The following is a 26,194-nucleotide window of genomic DNA, read 5'->3' on the forward strand; positions in this document are numbered from 1 at the left end:
TATTTTGTTGTTGTTGTGATTCTTTCAGTTTCCAAACAGAAGGAAGTTGAACTGGCGATGTGGAAACGTCGTGCGAAATATGATCCAATGCGTGCCGCAGCCGAGGATCGGAGGAAAAAAGAAGAAGCAAAGAAGTCAACGACAACAACGATGACGATGACGACGACCACAACAACGACACAGGGCAATAGTAATAATGGACAGGCTGGAGGTGCTGTTACTGAGAGGTATTTAGATGTTCATTTTTTCCGTCCACCTTGTTTTTCTCATCCTCCTCTTCCTTAGTGGGTAGTGGTACTCTTTATAAAAATGTAGATTAGTATTTTTATTATTTTTATCAATGGTGGTTTGGTATAAGCTTAGGAGAGGATAAGATGACGTATTCGTTTGGTTTTTAATGAAACGCGTGTAAAAATAGAAAAACTGGATTAAATATTAGTTTTATTTTTTTTGTCCAGATATGGTAAAGTTACTCTACACATAATTATGATGTTGTTGTTTTTTTTTGTTGTCTAGACTGGGGGTAAGTGTCTGGGAAGAGATATGTGTAGATACTAAGGCGATAAATATTTATCTTTGATCTACCCACGGTATTTGTATTCGTTGGCTTGAGCGATGGAATGATTCAGAGGTTTGAATCGCACACGCTACTTGAAACTGGTTTTTGGGGCAGGATTATGTGACAGATTAATGAGAAAAGTTTGCTTATTGTATTGGGATGAGATGATGCAATGGCTTTGAGTGTAGATGAAAAAGAAGAAGATGTAATTTCTACATTTATGGATTTACAAACTCGTGCCAAAAAGAAGTGAAGACTTTAATTATAAGAATGACAAGAATTTCTTCTAAGCTGTAAAGTTGATAAGGAAACAATTGTGGGAATTCAAGTCAGCTTTAATTTGGAAAGTCTCGGTTATTAAATGTGACTGTCTTAAAATCATGCTTAAAATTTGAGCATGACTCACCGTTTGACCCTTTTATGGAGACTTAATGATGTTAATATATTTTTTTTAGTTTATTCTTTATTTGTGTATTTCGTTCGTTAAGGTGACAATGGTAATTTGACTTTTAACATTTTAATCGAGAGAAAAGAATCAGAATCAGACCGACAGAATCAGACCGACAACGTGACAACGAACTGAAAATGACATAATAAAAATGTTTTTGATGTTTTTGGCTTAAAACACTTGCAAAGGAAAATATTGTGCAAAAATTTGATTTTTTGTTTGTATTTGCATATTTTTTAATTAGGAGGCTTATGAAATGTCCAATCAGCACTACGGTCTATATGAAGGGTCATCAACAAGTTTGATTTATAAAGTAAAGTGAATACTTAATTTTTGTATGGTATTTTCCAAAAGAAATTAAACGCAAACCATTTGAGATACTTCAAAAACTACTTAACGTTGGCCCAAACAAAAGAGTGTAAATGCGTTAATTTGCAGGGACGAGGTGACTGGTCTATTTCTTGAGATAACACGCTCAACAATAAATCAATTGTAAGGTGTGCTGTGTAACTTTGGATTTTTATGCCCAAACAAAAATAATTCTCTTCTCTCCTTTTGGTGAACAAAACTTTAATTTATTCTATTACTTAATTTACTGTACAAAAAATAAATGAATTTAATTTAAAAATACAATTCTTTTTCTGGGATGTGCCAATGTGGTAAAGTGATGCAGTCGCAGTCGAAACCAGAATGCCAGCCTTTTTTTTACCGCCAGACAACTAACAAATAAAATAGATAATTTCTTACGGTACTTTACTTTGGTGGTTAGAAGAGGCGCGTTGCATGACACTCTGGTCATTTCACTCTCTCCGAAAAATGTGTAAAAACTAAAATGCGTTCCGGGATTAAGTAAATTATTTTTATTGGTGGTGTGTTAGCATGTGGAGGCAAAGGCATCATCTTTTTTAAACCACATGTCGTCCAAGGCCATATCTTCCACTCGGAGAACGTACGTTCTCTTTAAATGATCCATTGGCTTCAATTTTAAAGTGAGCTTGAACTTTTATAAATGTAAACCAAGATCTTTAAACAAAAAACGTCATAATATGGTCTAAGCGATGCCCAATTATTGAGAATGTCTAAGTGATTTAAACCAAAAATACTCCATTTACCAAGATCGGAATCTTTCGTACGTTTCACTCCCCCAAACCCGTTTGTTTACATTGTTGTATTTGTAATTTTGACAATTAGTCCATGAATAGATGTAAAAATTTTGCAAAGCAAAAACAAAATGGGGAATTAATAAGTTTTTTTCAGATTTTTCTTTTTAGTTTTTTTTTTCGATGAAAAAGTCAGTTTTTAGCTTTAGTTTTGCAGTCGTTTTTGTTGACAGCGAACCAACATACATTTTTGTCTTGCAAGAAGCGTGTTCAATATACTTTGATATAATTTATCCACTCATTTACAGCAATCACTACGAAATTCTTTAAATTTCAAATTTAACTTCGGATTACTGTATCAAAGATGCGTTCGAAGAACCATCAAGTTAAGGGTGCGAGCGCAATTTTTTGAATTCAAATTTTTTTACAAGCTATTAAAATCTGTATTAATTAATTTAATCCAAGAATATTTATAGTTTGTTTTGATGATTTAAGCTTGCAACTATTTTTCAATATCATTTTGATTAATAAATATTAAATTTAAAAAAAGAGTTATAATCGAAAAATACCTCATCCATAACATTCTTGATTAATGGAAGCATACATGTATTTGGTATCAAAAAAAATTATGCTTCAAAGGAACACCAATGTTTAAAAAAAAATAATCAGAACGATTATAGCGATTATGTTGAATAAATGCAGAGCAAATAAAATGCAAATTTTGACGTTTTTCTGTTCTTGCTTTTGAGTCAGATCAGGTTAGAACAGACTCGTAAGAAATGTCAAAATCGAAGTTGTCATTTTTTTTGTTTACGTTTTGATTTGGCTGTGCTTTGTGTTTTTTTCTCGTGATTTAAAAAAATTTAAATAAAGTTATTTTGCCAATTTGTTTAATTTGTTTAATTAAATAATTATAAAATAAATTGAAATAAAAAATGCATCAAATTGAACTAACATCCGAGGAAGGAAAGACTGTGGTTGTGCAGTGTTCACCAAATAAGCGGTTGAATATTGAAAGAGGTTAAAATGAAACAAAATATTTCTATTGTATTAAAATTAATAAAATGTTATAATTTATAGATGAAAATTTTGGAAGCCAGGTGTTTTAAAACTCATTAATAGGTGACAAGACAAACTCAGACAATTTGCAATTCGTTTTTTTTTTGTTGACAACTAAGTGTATGTGGCACAATTTAGGCAACCTTAAATTAAATACTTTCCAAAACGATTTCATAACAAAAACACCAAACAAACTAAATCCGGATGACTTAAAATATCATTTAAATTAGACGACAATAGTCTGGGAGGCGAGCGTAGGGTACCCTACCTCATAAGCCGACTGGAATTGAGTGCCAGAAATGGATAGACCATGACGTGGCAAAATGGCTAATTCCGGTACCGTTTTTTGATACATTCCTACCTCTTCAGCCGACTGCAAAGATGTACAACGGGTCTATTGGGATTTACTTAAAGATTTCAAAACAGGAGGGCGGGCAAAAGAAACTCGGGCCAAACCGCTTGTCCGCCCAACTCGAAAAAAGGTATTTTTGGTAAAAACCTACCTCATACGCCGACTAGACAAATGAGGTATCGACTGAAAGCTTAAAAAAAAATTTAATGTTCTGTGCATCCTAACCTTACATTTACACCTTTCAAGGGCTGAAGTGACAACATTAGTTATAAAACTATATGGTAAATTTTATTAATTTGGACCACTCACTACATATGAAAGCATTCGAAGATTCTAACAGTTATCTAAATATGCCATATTTAAGAGCTAAAACAGAAAAAAGTTTAGAGGGTTTTTGGTGCATTTTACACAGAAATTGTTTTGAAACGTAGCTTTTTTCCAAAAATAAAATAAACTTTTCTTGTTTCCATTTCTAATATTGCTACAAAAATTCAAAAACCCAGAAAATGAGAGAGGATCTGATATGAAGAAATGTCTTGATTTTTTGACGTAATTTTTTCGATCTTTTATTCAAGGTTTGTTTTTTTAGAACCTGAATATTTGTCCTTTTTCTTAAAAACAAATTTTATGAAAATAATTTAAAGCATTACTAAAGTTTTTCCAAATTCTAAATTGAGTGACACAAGCATTTTAGTTGCTTTTTAAAGCAAACCGATTTTTGGAAAATGTCGTTTAACCTAACTGCATAAACTTTTTGGCTCATATTATGCCTCCCCTGGATCGTCCATTGGTCAAAAGTTGGAGAATTTGTGCTGCCTTATTGGAAAAGGGTTGAAATTTCGATTCATATTATGTTCTTGGTCCAATCTTTTTTGAAAAACTTTTGGAATTGAGTTACATAAATTAACTCAGCTTGTCGATGAGCAAACTCGAATCCCTGACGTTGCAGGTCAATCCGCTAACACCCTAGACTTGTTTCTTACCTCTGACCCTAATAAATACACAATCAGTGTATTACTGCCTCTAGGTACATCAGACTATTTTATAGTCTCTGCAAAATTCTCATATCTAAAAAACTCAGTTAAAGAAAAAACTCCTATTAGAACCGTTTGGCAATATGAAAAAGCCAACTGGGACGGTCTCAATGAATTCTTCAGGAATTTTAATTGGTCGCTATGCTTCCTCGATAGTGACGTGTTTACAAATTTAATTCTTTGTGGGATGAGAAATTTTATCCAGAACAGGGTAAAATATATCAAACCCAAAGAGAACTCATGGTTTGATTCGAGCTGTAAAGAGGTTTTTAGGATCAAAAGTGTAAGTTTCCGTTGTTACAAAGCCAAGCCGACTGAGGAAAACCGGATTAAGTTCAAACAAGCTAGAAAGACATGTAATGGTCATTGATCAGAAATTAAGGCAAAAAATACTACAATGTCCCAAAGGTAGTACAAATTTCTGGTCATTTGTAAAAAACATACGAAACACCACGTCATCCTCGGTTCCAACGCTCGTCCACAATGACACTCCCTATGTAAGCTCGATTGATAAAGCCAATTTAGCTTGCAGCACTGTTTTCTGTTAATTCGACGCTACCGGAGAGTGTTGTGAGTCCTCCTGTTCTTGAGAGCGTAAATGATTCTATGGGACGAATCTTCTGTCGCACTCGTGCAGTTGCAAGAGTACTGAAAGACCTTGACATACAGAAATCCGCTGGCCCGGATAGTATCTCCCCAATTGTTCTAAAGAGGTGTTCTTCATCGCTGGCAAAACCACTGCGTAAACTTTTTCATCTGTCCTATTCTACAGGTCTCTTTCCGAGCGGATGGAAAATAGCATTTGTCCAGTCTGTCCCTAAAAAAGGCGAATCCTCCTCATCCTCTAACTATCGTCCAATTGCACTTACGTCCCTTCTTTCCAAGATCATGGAAACGCTGATTAATTTTCAGCTTAAGAAATATCTTGAAGAACGGAAGCTTCTTAATGACCGACAGTATGGCTTTCGTAGCATTAGGTCCACTGGTGATCTCATGGTTTATCTCACCGAACAGTGGAACAAATCTTTGCATCGTTTTGGAGAAAGTAAGATTATTGCACTTGATATTGCAAAAGCATTTGATAGAGTTTGGCACCAAGCTCTCTTATCGAAAATGCGTGCTTTTGGTATAGATAAATCTCTTCTTCGTTGGATTAGAAATTACCTTTCTAACCGTTCAATAGAAGTTGTATTGGATAGTTACAAGTCTGAAATTCATAAAATAAATGCTGGTGTTCCCCAGGGCAGATTCACATCCTTGTCCTTCGGATGTGGAACTTAAATTCTGATCTTGTCAGCATTGTACAATGGGGAATCAAAAACCGTGTAGAATTTAATGCTTCGAAAACTCAATGCTGTCTCGTGTCGTTAAAGCGTAACACACCCCCATTGCCACTATCTATGGGTGGCACTTGCACCCAAGAAACTATTCAACGGTCAGTACTTGGTATGTGTATCACAGATCACCTTTTATGGAACGATCATATATATATTGCCAAAAATGGTGCTTAGGATTTCTCCGACGGTGCAAGAAATTTTTCACTCCTTCTGATCTGGCTGTAATTTACAAAGTCTTCATCCGTACAAAGCTTGAATTAATTGCATATCTGGGCAGGTGCCCCTAAAACAAGTTTCAATCTCTTGGATAGAATACGAAAAAGGGCTTTAAAAATGACAGGCGATAGAACTATAATCGAAAAATTTACATCGCTAGAACACCGCCGCAATGTTTCATGCCTTTCGTTGTTTTATCGATATTTTTAAAAACAATGTTCTGTTGAACTAGCCAGTTGCATTCCACCCCTTAAACGTTTCAGCCGCAATACTCGCACTTCCAGGAATGCTCATCAGTTAACTCTTGAGCTCAATTTCGGCCGTACTGTAAGTATAGAGATTCTTTCTTAAATCGCACATCGAGAATGTAGAATGCTTTAGCCTGTAAATAATAAAAAAAAAGATGAAAGTTCCTAGTAAAATGATAAAACAAATTATCTCCCAGCAGGTGGGGGGTGGGTGTGTGTGACCCTTGCGACCCCCTTCTGAATCCGCCATTGCTGATTTATTTAAATTTAGTTAGTTGGTAAAGTGTCATAAACTTCAAATTCTGAACTTCACTTCAAAAAATTACAAAAAAAAAAACATAATTGTCTACAAAAAAGTAGACTTGACTTCATTGTAAGGGACATTTTCCTACTAACTTCCCTGTCAACTTTCCACTAAAGTTAATTGGAAGACATTTTTTTGGCAGCTGACCAATCAGATACTAGAAACTTGCGTTACTTTTAACATATCCCTTATGTCGCCTCAACCTGCCTAATTTGAAGGTATTGGGAAAAACTTTAACGCTTCAATTTAATAAATGGCGTAATGTTTGCTTGTCAAATATCAAAAGATGACAGCTTCAAAAGTGACAGCTATTCCAAATGAAACCTTTTATTGGAAACCCGTTATATCATACTTATAAGCTCAATTATCAAAATATTTTGTATTACTTTAGCTGCTGAGAACTTTTTTAATTGAAAACTTATTTAAGTTGATTACGTGAGCAAATTATTATCATAATATGAACTTTCTTTTTTGTATCATTTATTAAAATCTGTGTATTTATAAAAGTTCCTCAACATTCAGCGTAATTTAGATAAATCAACTTTTTTCCACTAAGAAATGAAAAAATATTGTTGAATTGCGTGTAACATTCCATTTAAATGATAAAAATCAAGCTTATTTAGAGATGATACTATATTATGATGATGTTAGCTACCGGTGTAAAATTAATACAGTGTGACAACCTAAGCAAAGCTCAACCACACCGCTTAATTGTCTACACTTTTTTAAGTTTTATGAACTCACGATTGCTTTTAATAAGGTTTTAAAAAAAAAACTACAATTATTTTCATTTACTTGATGATGATGATGAATAAAAAAAGTAAAAAAGTTTTTAAATTAAATAGAAAAGTCTTTATTTATTTAGTAATTAATTTACTTTATAAACAGATGTACATAATGTAAGTTGTTTGAAGTCCCTTTATGGAATTGATCTTGAAACAGATGAAAAACACTAACATCTCCATATGGCAAATGAGAAAACTCGTTGTGGCTAAAGTTTGTAATTCATTCATTTTACCATATTGCTCATGAATGATGCAGGTATTTTTATATTACTGTGTTTTTATTTATCCTTGAACTGATGATTTGTAACCTAAATTTCAATAGTTCCAAAGACCTTCAGATAATTTTTCTATCTAGCTGCTCAAAATCATTTCTAAATAAATTCTAAGCTGATTTTCTTAAATCCACAAATAATACAAGAATAAGTTAATTAAAGTTCAGAATGTGTTTATGCCAATATTATGTAGAAGCACTGAGGGCATTAATCAGGGTGGAAAAAAGATTTTCAAAGTGTTAATGAATTCACTCTGAATTCCAAGCATTCTAGTAAGAACAAATATACACCTTGAACACCGTTAAGTCAAATCAGTTTGGCTCCTCGAATAATTAACACCCACTCAAACTTTCAAACGTTAAGAATTTGGAACAAAAATTAGTATGCAAATTGTATCATGACTTGTTGAAGGTGTTAGGTTCGGTTCAGTCAGGTAGATGGGCTGGCGAGTGTTGTAGAATGTGATACCCAGAAGTAGTTTAAATTTCCTAAAAGTGGGTTTTCATTTTCTAGCCATTTAGAGGCTTTGATGAAGCCTAAGAGACTGTTTCCTGGAATGTCTTCGAGTTATTCAAGGTTATAAAAGAAATATCTACCTAAGAGTTCATACACACATATCTCGTTTGGCACAAAAAGTGGGTAACTTCTTGTCTTCATGCTCTTTTTCATCACCACAGCCTTTGAACTTGTCATCGGTAATGAGTCCATTTTTGTGTATGGTTTTCCAACAGGATACCGTACAAGCAATTGTAAAAATTTGTTTGTCCACGTTCATAATCAAATACGGGATCTTGTTTTGTCAAATTTGGGTTTCAAGGCTTTTCCATCTTTCATTGATTTCTTAAAGTATAATTAGGAATATATTGGATTGGTTCGACTTATTTAAAGGCATTTCTCTGTGACCTGTTTTAGCAAAGCTGGCAACCGTAAGTTCATGGAGACAGTAATTTATATGCGTTGATTTGAATGTTGAGGCAGAAGTCAATTTTAGTACTGCTTAGTTGCTAAGGAGTATGTTGATAGCGCCATCATTAAGACCTGTTTTGTAACTTACTTATGAATATCACTACCAATACCTCGGCTTAAAAAGCGCTGCTTTTATCGAGAAGTGTGAAGGAATTAGCTAAATTGAACGTTTCGGAAAAGAATACTCAGCATCTCATTTCGATCTGTCAGTATATGTACAGATATGGACATTAAAATAGAAACACCAAACAGAGTTTTAAAAATTCAATTTTTTATTGACTTAAAAAGATTTTTTTTTCATGTTTGGTCTTCATTTTCTCATTTTTTTTTTCTTTCAAACTAAAGCTATCCATTATTCGTTATAAAATTATAAAATAAAGTATTTTAAATTCATAATTGTAAAAAAAGTAATAAATTTCGTGGACATTAAAAAAAAAATATATACAAAGATTTATTTCTGGATTTATTCTGGATTTGAAAATTATTTTTATATCTGGTAAGCTGGCCCTTAGCTTTAATTACAGTGTGACTTCTGTTGGACATTGAGTAAAATAATCGCCGAGGTCTGTCAATTGAAATATTTTATATTTCCCCAAAATGTTCTATGGGGTTTAAGTCAGACAATTAGGTGGGCCACTCCAATACGCTGATTTGTTGATCCTTAAAATACTTTTGAGCAGATTTGGATGTGTGCTAAGTGTCGTTGTCCTGCTGTAGAACACATTTGAGAGGCAGGCTCTCGTCCTCATAAGGCAGCATCCTATCCTTCATGATATTCACCTTCATATTTTGATCCATTTTACCCTCTATCTAATGTATTGGTCCAATGCCATACCAATACATTTAACCCCAAAGTATGATACTGCCGCCACCATTCTTGTCCGTTTCTGGATGTATTTGGAATTCAGGGGGTCATTCTGTTTAACGACTATCGTCAAACGATAGCGTTTCGTGAAAGTGATATCACCTTTCCAAATACTCACTAAGCAAATTGAAATAAAAATGTTCCGGCTTAACACTGAAGTGCACGCGTGGCCTACTATAATAGACCAAAGTTACATTTTTCTTCATAACTTAACAGTTTTTTATTAGTATTAGATTGGAAATACTTTACACTCCTACCTAAAATTCATAAATTTTGCTTATTTAATGTTTAAGGCTAATTAAACATTACGCAAAAATATTTATTTCATTTATATGTTTTTTAAAATAAAAAATTATTAATATTATTAAATGGTCTATCATAGTAGGCCACGCGTGCCTTGGTGTATAAGAATAAGGCGCGTGTACTCCAGTGTTAATTGAGCTTTGTTACAAAATAAAAACGGTTATGGAAACAAATAAGAGATAAATCAGACCCTTTATCGCTTCCAACCTATATTTTTGTTTTTTCTTTCTCACTTGTAAAATAATCTAAACCATTAAAGTTCTGTTCAAAGTTTTTCAAATAGGCCTTTATAATTATATTAAAAAAAAAATTACAGTAACAGTAACAATAACAATAAACACCACAAAATAGTTGGTAAGTTTGGTAAAAAGCAATTTGTTGCAAATTTTCACAACTTCCCATAGACAAAAACCAAGTTTAATAACATTTTCAAGTTATCGAACAAGCATTATCTTTCGCTGAGTTTATTTTGACATTTCAGTTATCTTATACTGAAAATGATCGATGAGACGATAGTGACAAGTTTACGTGTTTACAATAAGCAAATTATTGACGATATCGTTAATTGGGGAGTCGTTCTTTCAAACGGTTTGTCTGCCATCACTTCCGAAAAAATGCATCTTTGTTTCGTCCATTCACAAAACATTATACCAATTTTTGCCTCCTTTTGGCCACACCAATCAAAATGACCGTGAGTGAATTTGAACCGCGTTGTTATATATTTTGTTTTCCTTAGAAAGGGCACCATTCTTGCTATCCTTCTGAGCAAGTTACATTCAACAAGTCTTCTACGAACAGTTCTTGAAGTTATTGTTTTTTATTTCCCTTGAAGACTTGTAAGGATCTTTTTTTTAAGGCGTGAATTATGCTTCAGTCTTCTTTTGGGGTTGTTTTGCTTGGTTTTCCCCTCTGTTTTTTTGTTTTCAGCTGTAAAATTGCTTTTGCAATCAACTTGAGAAACCTGCTCATTATTCTAGTTATTTCCCTCTAAGATTTTCCCTCACTTCGTAGAACGAAAATGACATCTTTCTCTTCTAGGGAACAATGGACAGATTCAAGCAACATAAGGGACTTCGTTTGCAGTCAACTTCATTCTTTGAACGTACATTTTGACCAAGGCAACTAGTTAGTTTTTCAAGTGTCATTAATTTCAAATTCAGAACTTTATTTTGTATTGCAAAGAAATATTAGCTACTTCTTTTCCAAATTGACAAGGAATCCCTTTACAGAAAGTATTACATGAAATTGTGCAGAAAATAAATAAATCATAGAGTAATAAAGTTCAGCTTTCAGTTGAATGAAAAAATTTTCCAATAAAGTTGCCTTAATTGGAAGGATATTTTTTGGCAGCCAATCAGATACTTGAAACATGCCTAACTTTCAAGTACCTTATGTCGTCTGAACCTGCCCAATGCTTACCGCAACCTATTTTTTCTTAGAATTAAATGTCATATTATTAAAATAATTTGAATTTACTTCCTAAATTGAACTTATTAATTTATAAAAGTAAAAAAAAAAATATCAAAAACTAATATTTTTGATACTACTTAAATATTAAATTCTGGTTTCCAATGTGTTTCTATTTTAATATCTACCAAGAACATCTCCAAACAATCACTAAGCCAACAAAAAAAAATAAAACCCATGTTATTTTGCATAAGAAAGTCTAACTTTTGACGTTGGACGTTGTAGTTTTAATTTGGTTTTACTCTTAGCAACTGTATCTGTGTCTACTTTAATGTCCATGACTGTATGTACATCTATGTATATCAACATTGTCGACTTATTTATGGATATGTAGTGCTTTTTTTCATCAGGGAAAGATTGTTGTGGAGGGTTTATTGAAGTTAAGTCAAGGTGCCATGTTATCTGTGCTCACATTGTTCTCCAAGTATTTTTGTAGAATCTGTTCTTGTTCTATTTGACTTCCATTTTCCAGCAACTGGTTTCGCTGCTGTTTTGCAGCTCTTTCTTATACGCATAGATCGAGATGTAAGAGATTGAGTATTGCTACCAATCCTGAAGTTGGAGTTGGTCTCATCGCCCCTGTTATACCTATGCATACCATTCTTTTACTTTAGCATTTTCCTAACAATTTTTTCGGACATCGACAGTAACATTTTAGAGTTCGATCCTCAATTTCTATTACATTTGTAAAACGCGATCTGAGCTTTTTGGATCTCTCAAGTGTGTTTGGAATCTAGCTCATATTTTTTGTATCCAAGATTACAAAATTAATAAAATTTTTAATCCGAATCCGAACGGCAAATTTGAGAATGCACTTTTCATGACAAGAATTACTCTTGGAGAATTTGTCAATTCCTCGCAAGGAGCAGTACCCGTGAATAAAACTTTAGGTGGCACAGGCAAAGATCGAATCCAAGACCTCTGGCATGACAGTCCAACGCACTAACCATCATGCCACGGGTACTACGTATCCAAGATTATTCCTAGATATTTAACTTTATGTGATTTTGAGTTGATTTTTGGAGCCATCCAACCCTGCTAAAGTCTATCAAAGTTTTTTAAATCAAAAAAAAAACCACAACTTCTAAGCTGCTGCAGCACAAGACCGTGGTTCTGCCAATACTCACATATGGATCCGAAACCTCGGTGCTTATTAAAAGGTACACCAACCTCTTAGGCGCGTTCAAGAGTAAGGTCTTAAGGATAATTATTGGCCCCTTATGTGAGGAAGGATGATTTTGGAGACGCTATGATCATGAACTGGGTGCAATCTAGCTAAAAGCAGTCATTTGAAAAAATTAAGCTAGGTTGGCTGAACGCCTAGCACACATTAGCAAATGGAACCAGACCGGTTTTCAACAGGATTTATGATTTAATACCTTTTTGTAAAAAGTACTAGATTTGAGGGAATTAATCGTCAAGTCAAAGTTCTCCAGGTGCAAATCGTAGATAAGCATTAGTTCAGTTGTTTGTTTATATAGTCGTTAAGGGGCTTGCACATGGGAGCGAACAACGACTGAACGAATATTCGTCGATTTTGACATTTCTTTCACATGACAGTTTTTAATTAATCGCGAATGAATGAACAAGAATGATTTTTTTAGGTTAAGTACGCGCGATTGTTTTGTTCGTTGCGAGTGTTAAAATAAAGTTTGACAGTTCGTATCAACTACAACTTTTTTCGCGACAAATACATTTGTTTTCTTAAATTTATTAATATATGATATTGAAAAGTTAAAGTATGCATCATAAATCAAATAGAAACTGGAAATATATCTTCAAACGTATATAAACTCACATTTTGTAATTCATTCGTCGTTCTTTGGTCGCGCTCATGTGAATACTGCTTAAGGGCCTTGCATATAAAAACGAATGAACGAATAGACACACATTTAAATTATAAGAAACCATTTGACACTTATGTAAGAATAGTAAAATTTGCATTTCGTTCTCTAAAACAAGACAATTTTGGAAAACAATTTGGTAGTAACGAATTGCAGTGTGGCTGCTGCGAACTGTCAAACTCTATTCGCGTTCCACATACCATCCACACTGCAACAAATAAATAGTTCGCGCTCAACTTAACCTCAAATTTATACCACTTTTGCTTTGTTTGTTGAAAAGGGTTATTATAAATTGACAATTCGTCGCTGTCATAGAAATAAAGCTCATGTGAAAGAAACGTCAAAATATGCGAACATCCACAGTTCGCAGTTCGTACCTCATGTGCAAGATGCTTTACTTACTTACTTAGGTCCTCAGACCTATTAAGTCCGTTGGGAACCCTTTAAGGGGCATAGGGCCTCTACTACGTCTACGCGGCATCCTGTACGGTTTCCGGAGACTGGAGATATCTGTTTCAGCTTCCTCCAACTCTTGCCTAGTGACAATGATTCCGCCTCGACTGTCCTGCGCCATGTGCTTCTCGGTCGTCCAGCTCTTCTTCCTTCTTGTGTGAGCGGATTCCACTGTATTGCTTTTCCGGCAATGCACTCGTTACCTTTTCGAAGCGGATGTCCAATCCATTGCCACTTACGTCTTCGAGTTATAGATTCTATAGGTTCCTGACCTGTCCTTCTATGAAGGACCTTATTTGATATTCGGTTGCGCCAGAAAATCCTTAGGATGTTACGAAGACATCTATTTACGAAGGTTTGCAGCTTTCTTGTTATGGCTGAAGTAACCTTCCAAATGCTGTACCCATAAAAAAGCACGGATTCGCTATTTGTGCGAAACAGTCGTAACTTTGTTGTTAAGCAGAGTTATTCCTTCAATTTTTTCACAGCAAACCGAACGCTGCTTTTGCCTTGCCGATGCGGCAGATGACGTCTTGTTCGGTTCCGGCTTCGATGGAAACGATACTTCCAAGGTATTAAAAGCTCTCCACTTTTTCCACCGTTTGCGAGAAAATATTTATTTGAGAGGATGGTAGGGTTCCGAGGCTGATCATTTTTGTTTTGTCGGAATTAATTTCCAGCCCCACAACTTCTGCTTCTCTCTCCACACTTGTTGTCATTTAATTGAGATCCATGATCCTATGAGAGAGTAAGCAAACATCGTGCGCGTAATCCAAGTGCTTTAAATAGGATGTCAAAGTCGATTGGACCCCTCCGCTACCTGACAGAGCTGAGCGCAGTACATCGATTATCACCAACAAAAACAATATTGGCGACAGAATACAGCCCTGTCTGACTCCGCTTCGGATTTCAAAATCATCTGACAACCTACCATCATGCAGAACATGAGCAAGTGGAACCACACCGCTAGGCAACAAGGTTTAGGATTTTCATCCTATTTTTGAAAAGTACTAGGTTTGAGGGGATTAATGGTCAAGCCAAAGCTCTTTGTCCAGGTGCAAATCGTAGTTCAGTTGTTCGCTTATAGTCGTTAGGAACTATTCTTGTCGCCGGTAAGGATTCGTCATCGGCTGCGTATGCATCTACTTGGTAAAGACTCCATAAGAATCTAGAGTAGTTTTCTTTTCTTCTCAAGCCCGTGTTTACACTTTTGCATTTAGAATAGGTTCGCTTTTTGTAGGAGATAAGACATCAGTCCTGAAACTGCTTCGGACGTGAATGTCAAGAAGTCTCTAGAACAACTTTTGGCTCTGTAGTCTTTAGCATTATTGTGGCTGGGCTTACCAGCTATAGGAATAAAAAATTACTTTTTTAGCTAATTTTATAATTTATTTCCACAAGGCTGATTATAATTGCAGCATGTATTTCAATCAATTTACTGTTATATAAATTTTCTTTTTTCTCAAGGCCTTTTCCTTATAGATATACAAAATATTGTAAGACAATTCAATAAGCTCCATATTAAATTACATCATTAGCTCGTGTTTAGTTTAACACTATTAATAAAATCGATCAAACTATTGCCAAGATTTATCGCTTGACTTATTTTAAGTAATTTTGCTTTAAAAAAAAAGAACAAAAGAAGAAAACAAATCGATTTGAAAAATATCAATTTATCAATTTTTAAAATCCCATATTATTTAAAAACAAAACGAATACGTCATCTAAATAAGTTACAAGGTGCTGGCTGGGTTGTTCTGTATTTATATATTTTTGTTTGGTTTATTATTATGGTGGCTCTAGAAACTTATCCAATGTACTTCTCCAAGCGCCACACGTCATATTAATACACAACACATTTATTAATGTAGACGAACTTCGTTTTAAAATAAATTTTAGGTCAGACCTGTTGACTTTGACAATGAAGAAGACATAATTCTGTACATCGTAACCTACCTTCCTATCGTCTGTCGTCGCCATTCATGCGTCGCTCTGGGAATAAAAAGGGCAGACAGCTGGCTACGAGTGAACGAGCTCCAAAACTCTAATTTCAGAAATAGCATTCGAGGAATAAACATTGGGAACACACTTTACCATTAGTTTAGCTTATTTTTAAGATTGTTGTTGGATTTCTGAATTGAATCAACTCAAAAGCAAAATGGATAAAGATACAAAAACGTAAAAAGATAAAAGTGAAAATATAGTTTTGTTTTTAGAGGTGATGGGATTTCGTTGTTGTTGTTTTTAGAGTTGTTGTTGTTATAGCTCTTGCTTCTGCTTCTGTTTATGTTTGTTGTTGTCTTTAGTTTTGTTTTTCTTATTCGTATAAAAGGAAACTATATGGATTATTAAGAATTATATTACGGTAAAGAAGCAAGAAGAATTTAGGTCATGTTTAGCTAAAAAAATAAATAAATATACATACCTACCTACTTTACACACAAATCGAAACTCAAGTGAGTCATAAATATATAATGACCTCAGCTTATGCGTATCTAATCTGTCTTTAAGTATTATAATCTTGACCTTGATTATTATACATATAGAAGAGCCTCCACTCTAGAAAATGTCGTAGCACTTCTTCTGCACTGCACTTAATTTCATTTGATTTTACTGAAAAGTATAAGAAAAGGACAGAAGGAGTACTTTACATTCCAAGAAATAATATTTTTAACTTCTTAAGAAGTTCAGGGGACCGAAAATTTAAACTTTTTACAAACGATGATTTTTTTCTTGATATTCTGAAAGCGATTCAAATTAAAGACGGAATGAATTCATGTATTCTAAGAAAGCGTATCATTTTCAAGTTCATTCGAACGTGTTTTATTTTATGTCATCTTGATTGGCATGAAGCGGATGTTTTTTTAAGAGTTATAAGAACTTTAAAATGTAATTTAAGATAGAAATATTTTTAATATTTATTATAATCTAGAAAATAGTTTATGGGTGTATTCATAAACGCAGAAAATCTGCGCTAGTACAATCGCATTTCTTTTCTGATGCATTTGTGAACGCACTCCCAATGCAGAAAGTCTGCAGTAAACTAAAAATTCTGACTTAGTCCAATTTGTATGTAAACAGAGTTCATAAACGTCAGAGAGAAATGGCTGCCAAACAAATTTTGTTGAACTTGATTTTTGATGATAAAAACACTAATTTAAATTATTTTTATCAAAAAATTAACAAAAAGTTTGCCATTACTTTCAATCTTTACGAGTCAGTGCCACTTCATCCTTCTTGTTGTTATACAAATTATTTTAATAATTCCCGATCTTTCTGCAGTCAAACAAATCCAGCTGCACAATCTGCCCGACGCTGATGACAGTCTGACGTTTATGAACGGTAGGTACTGCAGTTTGACTAGGTTAAGTAGTATTCACATGAGCGCGACCAACGAACGACGAATGAATTACAAAATGTGAGTTTATATAGGTTTGAAGACATACATATTTCTTAAAAAAAAACAATAGGAATATAGGTTCTATTTGATTTATGATGCATATTTTTAATTTTCAATATCATACATTAATAAATTTAAGAAAACAAATTTATTCTTCGCGAAAAAAATTGTAGTTGAAACGAACTGTCAAACTTTATTTGCGTTCCACATTATCCACACTCGCAACGAATAAAATAATCGCGCGTACTTAACCTAAAAAAATAATTCTTGTTTTGGTTTCGGTGGTGAATTATGTTTGGCTGTGGCTAGTTGTCAAACTTCACTCGCGACGAATTAAAAACTCTTCAAGAGAAAGAAATGCCAAAATCGACGAATATTCGTTCATTCGTTGGTCGTTGGTCGTGCACATGTGAATAGAGCTTTAGGTTGATCGAAAATCTGACTCTATGAATGCAGATAACGCAGTTCTTAGTTAAGGGCCATGCACATGAGAGCGAACAACGAATGGACGAACAAACGTGATTTTACACACTTCAAAAAGTCAATTTCAAACCAAAACGCATTTAATTTATAACAAACCAATTGGCAATAATGTTAGGATAATAAAATTTGCATTTTGCTCTCTAAAATAAGAAAATTTTGTAAAAATAATTTGGTAGTAACGAATTGCACTGAGGTTGCTACGAACTGTCAAACTCTATTTGCGTTCCACATACCATCCACACTACAACGAATAAATTGTTCGCGCACAACATAACCTCAAAATTATACCAGTCTTGTTTTGTTTTTGTACGAAAGATCATGGTTGAAGAAAATACGCAGAAAAAATAATTTAATTCGTCGCTGTCTGCGAATAGAAATAAAGCCCATGTGAAAGTAAAGCCAAAATATGCGAAGATCCACAGTTCGCAGTTCGTAGTTCGTTAGTTAGCTCATGTGCAAAACGATTTAGGCTGACGTTTATGAATACACCCTATATTTCCGGCTTCGCTCACATATACCATTCCATCAGTCCAATTTTGTATTACTTTTTCCAATAAATCAGCCCATATGGTGTCAATGGTGGCTTGAATATTGGCTTGTAATTCTTCAGGAGTTTCTGGGTTGTCGGCAATGAATTAACGTAACTCCGTACAAATTAAGCGGAAGGCTTTAATTCGCATGAACGCGGTGGTCAGTTAAGAGAACTAAATTTGAAAATAAAATGTTGGTCAAATTGATTTTGCACTAAATTGAGGGTTAAGCGTAGTGTAAGTTAAGTCGTGACTACATCTTATTGGAACTATGTGTAATCGTAGTTAAGCTAATCATGGGTTCAACGCTCGTCATTCACGCTAACGGCAGCTCCTTCCGTTTTTCGAAAGAAATTAAAACCGACGATTCCGCAAAACCGGCTAATTATTTTCAATTTAAATGGATGAATGGTGATTCGTTAGTGCCTTGAAGATTGTAATGAACATCATTGCTTAACACCGTACATTTAAGTACTCTTTGAACTTCGCAAACAGATTTATTTTGTTCAAAGTAAATTTCCAGAAGTTATAAGTTTTGTTCTGGTGGCGTTAATGGCTGAAACACACTTCACCTTCGGCTTCGCCTGACGTTTACGAATTTAGCCATAGGAATTTAATGCATGCTATCACAATGGAGCTTCAACCTCACGTTCCGTTTGACAATCGTAAAGAAAAGAACGTAATGTAACGTAATGTGACTCCAAACGGAAGCTCTAGTTCAAATTTGCTTTGTCTGACAGCTCAACAGCTGTAAAAATGTCAACAAACAAAATACATTTGCTTTTCTAGGAATTCCCATTGGTTTTCATAGGCTGTGGTGTGATAAATTTAATTTTTTCGTTTTCAAAACTCATCTTTTTTTTATTTTGAGAAAAAATAACAGCTGTTAATGACAGAAGTGGCATTTTAAAAATGTCGTATTGGAAGTGTCATTCAAAGCAACCTCGAAGGAGGCGAAACGTAACGCAGACGAAACCGAAGGGTATTTGTGTTTGAGCCATAAATGATTCATGATGAATTGTCAAACAGTACGGAACAGAAATGTCAACATATTTTGACATTGACCATGTCAGACAACGTGGAGACATCATTTGCAGTCAACTGCATTCTTCGAACGTTAATTTTGCCAAGACACCTAGTTAGTTTCTCAAGACTCATATATTTCAAACTAAGAACTTTACTACACTAACCCTTACCTTCAGTTCATCATCGTACGAAAATCAGCAAAAACTTTATTTACTACAAAACACTCTTCAGTCAGGCTACAAGTTCATAACGATTTACAATTTGTATTTTAAAGAAATATTACTTGTTTCTTTTCCAATTTGAAAATTAACCCTTTCACACAAAACATTAAAATGTGCAGAAATTAAACAAATTATAGAGTAATAAAGTTCAGCTTGTAGGTAAATAAAAAACATTATCAACTGTCATTTTGTCATAAGTAGACTTGTCGTGATAGTTTGGGAGATTTTTCTTGGTTAACTTTTCAGTCAACTAAAGTTTTCTTAATTAGAAGACAATTTTCTGGCAGCTGGCCTATCAGATGCTAGAAACGTGCAAAAGAAGTCCCTTATATTATCTGAACACGCCCATTCTCAATTGTCAAAACGTAAACAAAAATCATCGAAGCTTTCCATGCAGCTAAAAAAAACACCCTTTTAATAAATACACTTTAAAATACTTGTAGTATAGTCAAAGTAGGCCCGCGACAAATTTACATAATTATGTACGTCTCTTCCGGATCTGCTGTTAAAAATAAGTCAATGCAAATGCCGGCTAATCTTGAATTTGATGTGAATGAGCGCAGTAGTCGTGGGATTTAATTTTTAAGCTTTGATTTAAATCATAATGCGTTTTAGTCTGGGAAAGCCGAAATTTAATAACAGCTATGATCATAATAAAGAAGCAAAGATTAATTTTTAATAATTACGTCTTAGCTATTGGGTGAGACAATAAGTTTAAAATGTATGGTTTCTTGTTTTGGGACATTTAGAAAGTAATTGATTGTCCAGATATTGAAGTTTATTTGCTGCAAGTTTTTTAAAACACTGCCCCAAAAAAATAGGAACACTTGATTTTAACTTAAAAAAATATGTTTCGACAAAATTTGTCAATTTATTGTATGTTTTTTTTTATATTTGGTTGTCAAAAAGTAACTGTAATTTACTAACGCCCTTAGGCCTTTTGCGTCCTTGAAGTTTCCCTATCGGGGCAAAAGTTCTTCACTTCTAGTACTACAGGCCATTGTGTACGATTTCTGGAAACTTACCATGGCACTCTCTAACCCTATCCCAGTGGTTGTCATTCTTGTTCAACCGTTCTTTGCCAATAACTTCTAGGCTTGCCCACTTTTCTGCCCCTCTGTTTTAGTTGATTCAGTTGCATCGCTTAATCCGCAATGCTCTTTGTTTAGATTCAATTCAGTTCCTCCACCCGTTAAGACAATACTACTACTATCTCTACCAATATTTCAGAAATATTTGCGTAGATTGGTGAGGACGGTCGAAGGAAGATCATTTAATCTCTCCACCCTTATTCTCATTTGAAGAATATATATTAGAAATTGCAAAGTTCACTTAATTTCTCCTTTTCAATTTTATAAAGCTTCGTGTAATACATCGACGAAGTACCATCATGAACAGTCTTGGTGAGAGTATAGAGCCTTGCCTTTCTCCACTTTCGATTTCATTCTTGTCTGATAATCTAACTTGTGGCAAAAAGTGGATTTGAAGTCTTAATGCTAGCAATCAGTTTATCATATTTACAAAATGAATACGCTTCTGGATACGTCTGTTGAAGATTGTCTATGAAGATTGTGCGTTAAGATTGGGATCCGAAGAACCGCTGAAAAGCTGACTTGCGTGTCAAAATCTCGCTGTAGATTTGTTGGTGGAATGAATGGTGTCAAAGTGTTTAATCCATTTCAATTAAGCGACAAGGATTTCTACTAATGATATCGTTTGGATAAGGAAACAGTCACATTTATTTTATGTTATTATTATTTTATATGTACATCCAATTTGGCAATGGAGGCAATTTTTACCAGCTGTCTTTACCTGATCTATGTTCCCTCGGCATGCAGAGCAGTTAAAGTTGTTTTTATACCCAAAGCAGGTAAATGCTCGCAAGTCCATCCTAAAGATCAACGACCTATAAGTCAATCATCTTTCCTTCTTAAGACCTTGGAAAGATTGATTGAGGTCCATTTAAGGGCAAGTATTGCAACAAAACTTCTTTCTTCGTCTCAACACGCTTATTGTAAAGGTAAATCGGTGGAAACAGCGTTACACACCTTAGTACGCACCGTCGAATATTCCCTCCATCATAAAGAGTTCACTATGGTTGCTTTCCTTCACATAGAAGGTCCTTTAAAAAAGTGGACACATCTGCACTAACATCTCTTCGCTTCGGGAGTTGATTCATTTAATGCTAAATAGCAGAATAATCAACTCAAAACTGGACAACTCTTGGCAGACGATTCGTTAGTAGAGGGACACCGCAAGGTGGTATTCTACCGACTCTCCTCTGGAACCTAGTGGTGAATGAAATCCTAACTAGTCTGGAGGAGGAGGGTTTCAGAGTGATAGCCCATGCGGACGACGTTGCTATAGCAGTGTCATAAAAACATCTTAACACCTTAAAATGACTCTTACTAACAACAACATTGGCCACTCCGTAATTCTAAGGTACTTAGAATCAATTCCAAAGCACTACACCACTGCGAGGAGGGCAGGCACCAGGTGGAACAACATCTCTACGTGTCAAGCCACAAAAAACATCTGGCCAACACTGAATTTAAAACGTTCAAGGTGCTTGCTCTTTCTAAGCAGATCGCATATAAGCTAGATAATAGGTGTCATAACCGGACACTGTCTAATAGGAAAGCACGCCACGAGACTAGGCGTATTCTCAAATGACTTTTGCAGAAGCTGTATGGACGAGGAAGAGGAAGAAACGGCTCTTCATCTTCTCTGCACATGCCCTGCTCTAGCTCGAAAATGCAAGAATTACCTAGGAGAATTCTTTAACGATCTAAATCATATCCTCACGTTTCGTAAGGGACTCAAAATGGTTCCATTGAGCTTAGGATGTAGCCTCATGATTCATGTGGTATCACATTGGGCCATTAAACTGGCCTAAGTGTGTCCATTTACATCTTGGACAGCCACTATAACCTAACCTAGCCTAACCTAGTGAGTGCAAAAATATGGTCAACTGTTGACAGACCCGATCGAAAACCGGCTTGGAAAATACTAAGTAGTTGATTTTGTTCAACCCATTTCTTCAACCAATGGTATAGAAGATGGGTGAATATTTTCCAAAGGCACGGTAAAATCGATATGCCCTGTAGTTTTCTGGGCGCTGAGATCACCTTTTTAAAATATTGCGCAAATCCATGCTCTTAAAAATGATTTCGGAATATATTCTTCCTCAAGAAGCCAAAAAATTTACTGATGAGTTTTTGTAAAATTCAACGGGAATACCGTCGATTCCCGCAGACTTATCATTTTTCATTGATTTCAAAGTATCTTGCAACTCTTTTATTGAAATTGGCCCATCAAGTTCCAGAATTTTCATTAAAGGTAAAGCATATTCAAACGTTTTTTGAACCGATAACGGGTTCAGAAGAACTTTGAAGTGATCAGCAAGTTCTTCAACTGGCAACACAGAAGATGTAACATTTTAGCAGCCACCTAACAACCTCACCTTTGACCAAAATATTTTTGAGTCCTTACGTGATGAGAGACCGGCTTCTACACCAATGAAATAAAGTTTCCTTTTTTGAACTTAAAGCTGTTTATATTGTTTGTTCGGTTATTAGTAAAGTTTTTTGAAAAACACGGAATTGTTTTTCCTAAAAAAGGTTAAGAAGAGCGAAACACTTTTAGCGAAGTTTCATGCATTCCCAGTCAAACCATTCAGCCACGAATATGCCACCACCTTTAGGTTTTTTCTCTTACTAGATGCTTGCCGTACAATATTTAAAATATTTTCACTAGCCTGGTCACTACTCCAATTTTCTTGTTCAGGTAGGTAGTTTAACTGAGCATCAAGTCTTCGTCTGTACACTTTCGCGCGATTTTTAACCCACTCTAGATCTAGACATTCTAACGAATAATGTTCATCATTGAATTAATACATTAAATGAACCGGAATGAACTCGAATTCAAAACAAAATTTAAAATTGTTCCACAAACTTCCAATTTCATTGAAACAATTGGATGGAAAACAAACAATATCTTAACTTAAGAAAAATTAAATTAATACAGTTCTAAGTGCAAGTGATGTTAATTATTTAAAAAAAATCAATGAAACTTTGAATATGGGAACATAAATTTAAGTTTATTGATATGAAAAGTAAAAAAATACATTACAAAATTTTGTACAGCTAACTCAGCACCTTTAAATCTAATAAAATAATTAATGTACTTATAATTCAATTTGCTTTTGTCCCACATGCATTACCAAAAAAATGTATCTTTAAAGTCTCTTTATTTGAATCACACCTGGTCACACTTCACAATTGTCAACAAGAACCAAAAAGTTACACAGTCGTTAAATTCGTTTAATCAAAGCCTTCTACTACAATGTAGAGACAAATCTTCACTCCCATTTTCGGCCTCATTGCAAGATGTCATTGACACGTCATTTGACTTTTTTAAAGTTTCAGACTCTTCTGTCGGAGGCTGAGCTATGCCAAATGCATTCCCACGTATTCCTTTCACTGATTCACCAAGTGCAGTTAGCCTGGCGATTGCTTCTTCAAATTCAGTGAGGATTATTAAATTATTGTCGTTGAAGCCCGACTGCTTCCTCTTTACTTTTTGTCCACAAATTTTTGTTTTTATTTTGAAGTCGGCCCAAACCCTGAACCCAAATGCTGGTTAACACATACATAAACATACATGCAAACAATCCACCTTTTTCCAAGTAGCTCCGTCCTTAGTTGGGGGCCCGTAGCTATTCAATTTATCGGCGGCATTTCTCCAAAACCGATCAACGTCATTTCTATTTGTTAAAAAACCCCTCGCGATTTCTGGGTTTTCTTCCATCAGCTTTATGAGAACTTCCTTCTGTTCCCTCGTTGTCCAATTTGAGTGTGACTGTGACTTTTAATTAAAACATCAACAGATTTTCATTAAAATATATTACATTTACTTTATTTTTCGAAAAAAAAAACAGAACAGAACGCTTAATAAATGACGTTTGTTTCGAATGATTAGAATGTCAAAGTTTGCTTAAGTTTCGAATCAAAATGAACTTTCAAATCGTTAAAAAGTGAAAATACGTATCGTACGAATTCGAATAACTTTCGAACGAAAGAGATTGTCAAAATAAGGCTGAATATCAAAGTTTAAAATGAATTTGAAACAATCTGGAGATAAAAGCTTATTTTTTAGACCAGACAATTAAATGACAGACGGCAACTCTACCCAACCTTTTATATTGATGTGACTGTCGATTCTGCTGACCACCGCGATCTCCTTGAGGAACAACTGGCGCTGACATCGTATAGTTCTGACAGCTATTGGTGTTGTTTGTTACAATACAAAGAATTGCAATGCGTCTTCTCCAAAAGCGTTCTTAATAAATGTCAATTCATCAATATTGTTTACAACCAACCCTTGACTGGACTATTGTCAAAAAAATTTATAACAAACCAAGTGAAATATTTGCCACAAATCGTTTGTGTACTCGCCAAACTCTTTATTGAATAGGTTGACAATATAATAACCTTTAATTTTTGGCAGTGTAGATTTGTCATGACTTGTAAGCTTGAAAAAAATACGTTAAACTTAAGGTTAAGAATTGTTTCTATTATATTGACCACAGTTGTACAGAAGACACTAAAATTTGTTTGTATTAGAATAGACAAAGCAGGCACGCAGCAAGTTTACATAACTAAACGGTGATTTTTTAAGAGCTTGAGAACTTTAAAAAAAAAACGCATAAAATTTGCAAAATCTCATCGATTCTTTATTTGATTGATTAGATTGGTCCATGACATTTACTTTTCGATGATAATATTTCATTTAAATGTTGACCGCGGCTGCGTCTTAGGTGGTCCATTCGGAAAGTCCAATTTTGGGTAACTTTTTCGAGCATTTCGGCCGGAATAGCCCGAATTTCTTCGGAAATGTTGTCTTCCAAAGCTGGAATAGTTGCTGGCTTATTTGTGTAGACTTTAGACTTGACGTAGCTCCACAAAAAATAGTCTAAAGGCGTCAAATCGCATGATCTTGGTGGCCAACTTACCGGTCCATTCCTTGAGATGAATTGTTCTCCGAAGTTTTCCCTCAAAATGGCCATAGAATCGCGAGCTGTGTGGCATGTAGCGCCATCTTGTTGAAACCACATGTCAACCAAGTTCAGTTCTTCCATTTTTGGCAACAAAAAGTTTGTTAGCATTGAACGATAGCGATCGCCATTCACCGTAACGTTGCGTCCAACAGCATCTTTGAAAAAATACGGTCCAATGATTCCACCAGCGTACAAACCACACCAAACAGTGCATTTTTCGGGATGCATGGGCAGTTCTTGAATGGCTTCTGGTTGCTCTTCACTCCAAATGCGGCAATTTTGCATATTTACGTAGCCATTCAACCAGAAATGAGCCTCATCGCTGAACAAAATTTGGCGGATTTTCTGCCAACTTTTCTAGGGCCCATTCACTGAAAATTCGACGTTGTGGCAGATTTGCAAGCGTTGCTCGTTAATAAGTCTATTCATGATGAAATGTCAAAGCATACTGAGCATCTTTCTCTTTGACACCATGTCTGAAATCCCGCGTGATCTGTCAAATACTAATGAATGAAAATCCTAACCTCAAAAATCACCCTTTATTAAATTATAATATCAGATTTAAAAAGAGATTTAGATTCTTTTTAATCATCATTGAAAATACAGGGAATCATCTATTTTAGCTTTAAAGCTGTAGAATAAGTCCTGCCAATTAGTATGGGCTGTATTATTTAGGTCAAAGTCTACTCTGTGTCTAAAAGCTAGATTATGCCATTTTTTGAAAAGCGTTATATGACGTCTAAGTGCATATTTTAATATCTGTTTTTGAAGATTTGAGTCAGGCCTTGTCATAAATTTTTATTATCTAATCAGCACTTGATATTAGATTCTTTAAAAAAAAACTTGTGGCATACCAGATTCAAT

The 26,194-nt window shown here is 34.7% G+C and overlaps 1 protein-coding gene across 4 annotated transcripts in view; it reads left to right on the plus strand.

The window, feature by feature from the left end:
- The window catches only part of LOC129940399 (uncharacterized), a 66,106-nt gene that overhangs the window by 4,779 nt on the left and 35,133 nt on the right, over positions 1–26,194 (plus strand). For 3 of the 4 annotated variants that reach the window (XR_008780677.1, XM_056048718.1, XM_056048717.1), the window contains exon 2: positions 29–227. Coding sequence is in view for 3 of the 4 variants with exons in the window: in XM_056048718.1 (XP_055904693.1) it covers positions 29–227 (199 nt within the window). In the remaining variant the exon portion in view is untranslated. Of the gene's footprint in view, positions 1–28; positions 228–15,511; positions 15,589–26,194 lie in introns of those variants that run through there. The other variant, XM_056048719.1, reaches the window with a different exon arrangement.

Source organism: Eupeodes corollae, chromosome 1 (assembly GCF_945859685.1).
Source record: "Eupeodes corollae chromosome 1, idEupCoro1.1, whole genome shotgun sequence".
Lineage (NCBI taxonomy): Eukaryota > Metazoa > Arthropoda > Insecta > Diptera > Syrphidae > Eupeodes > Eupeodes corollae.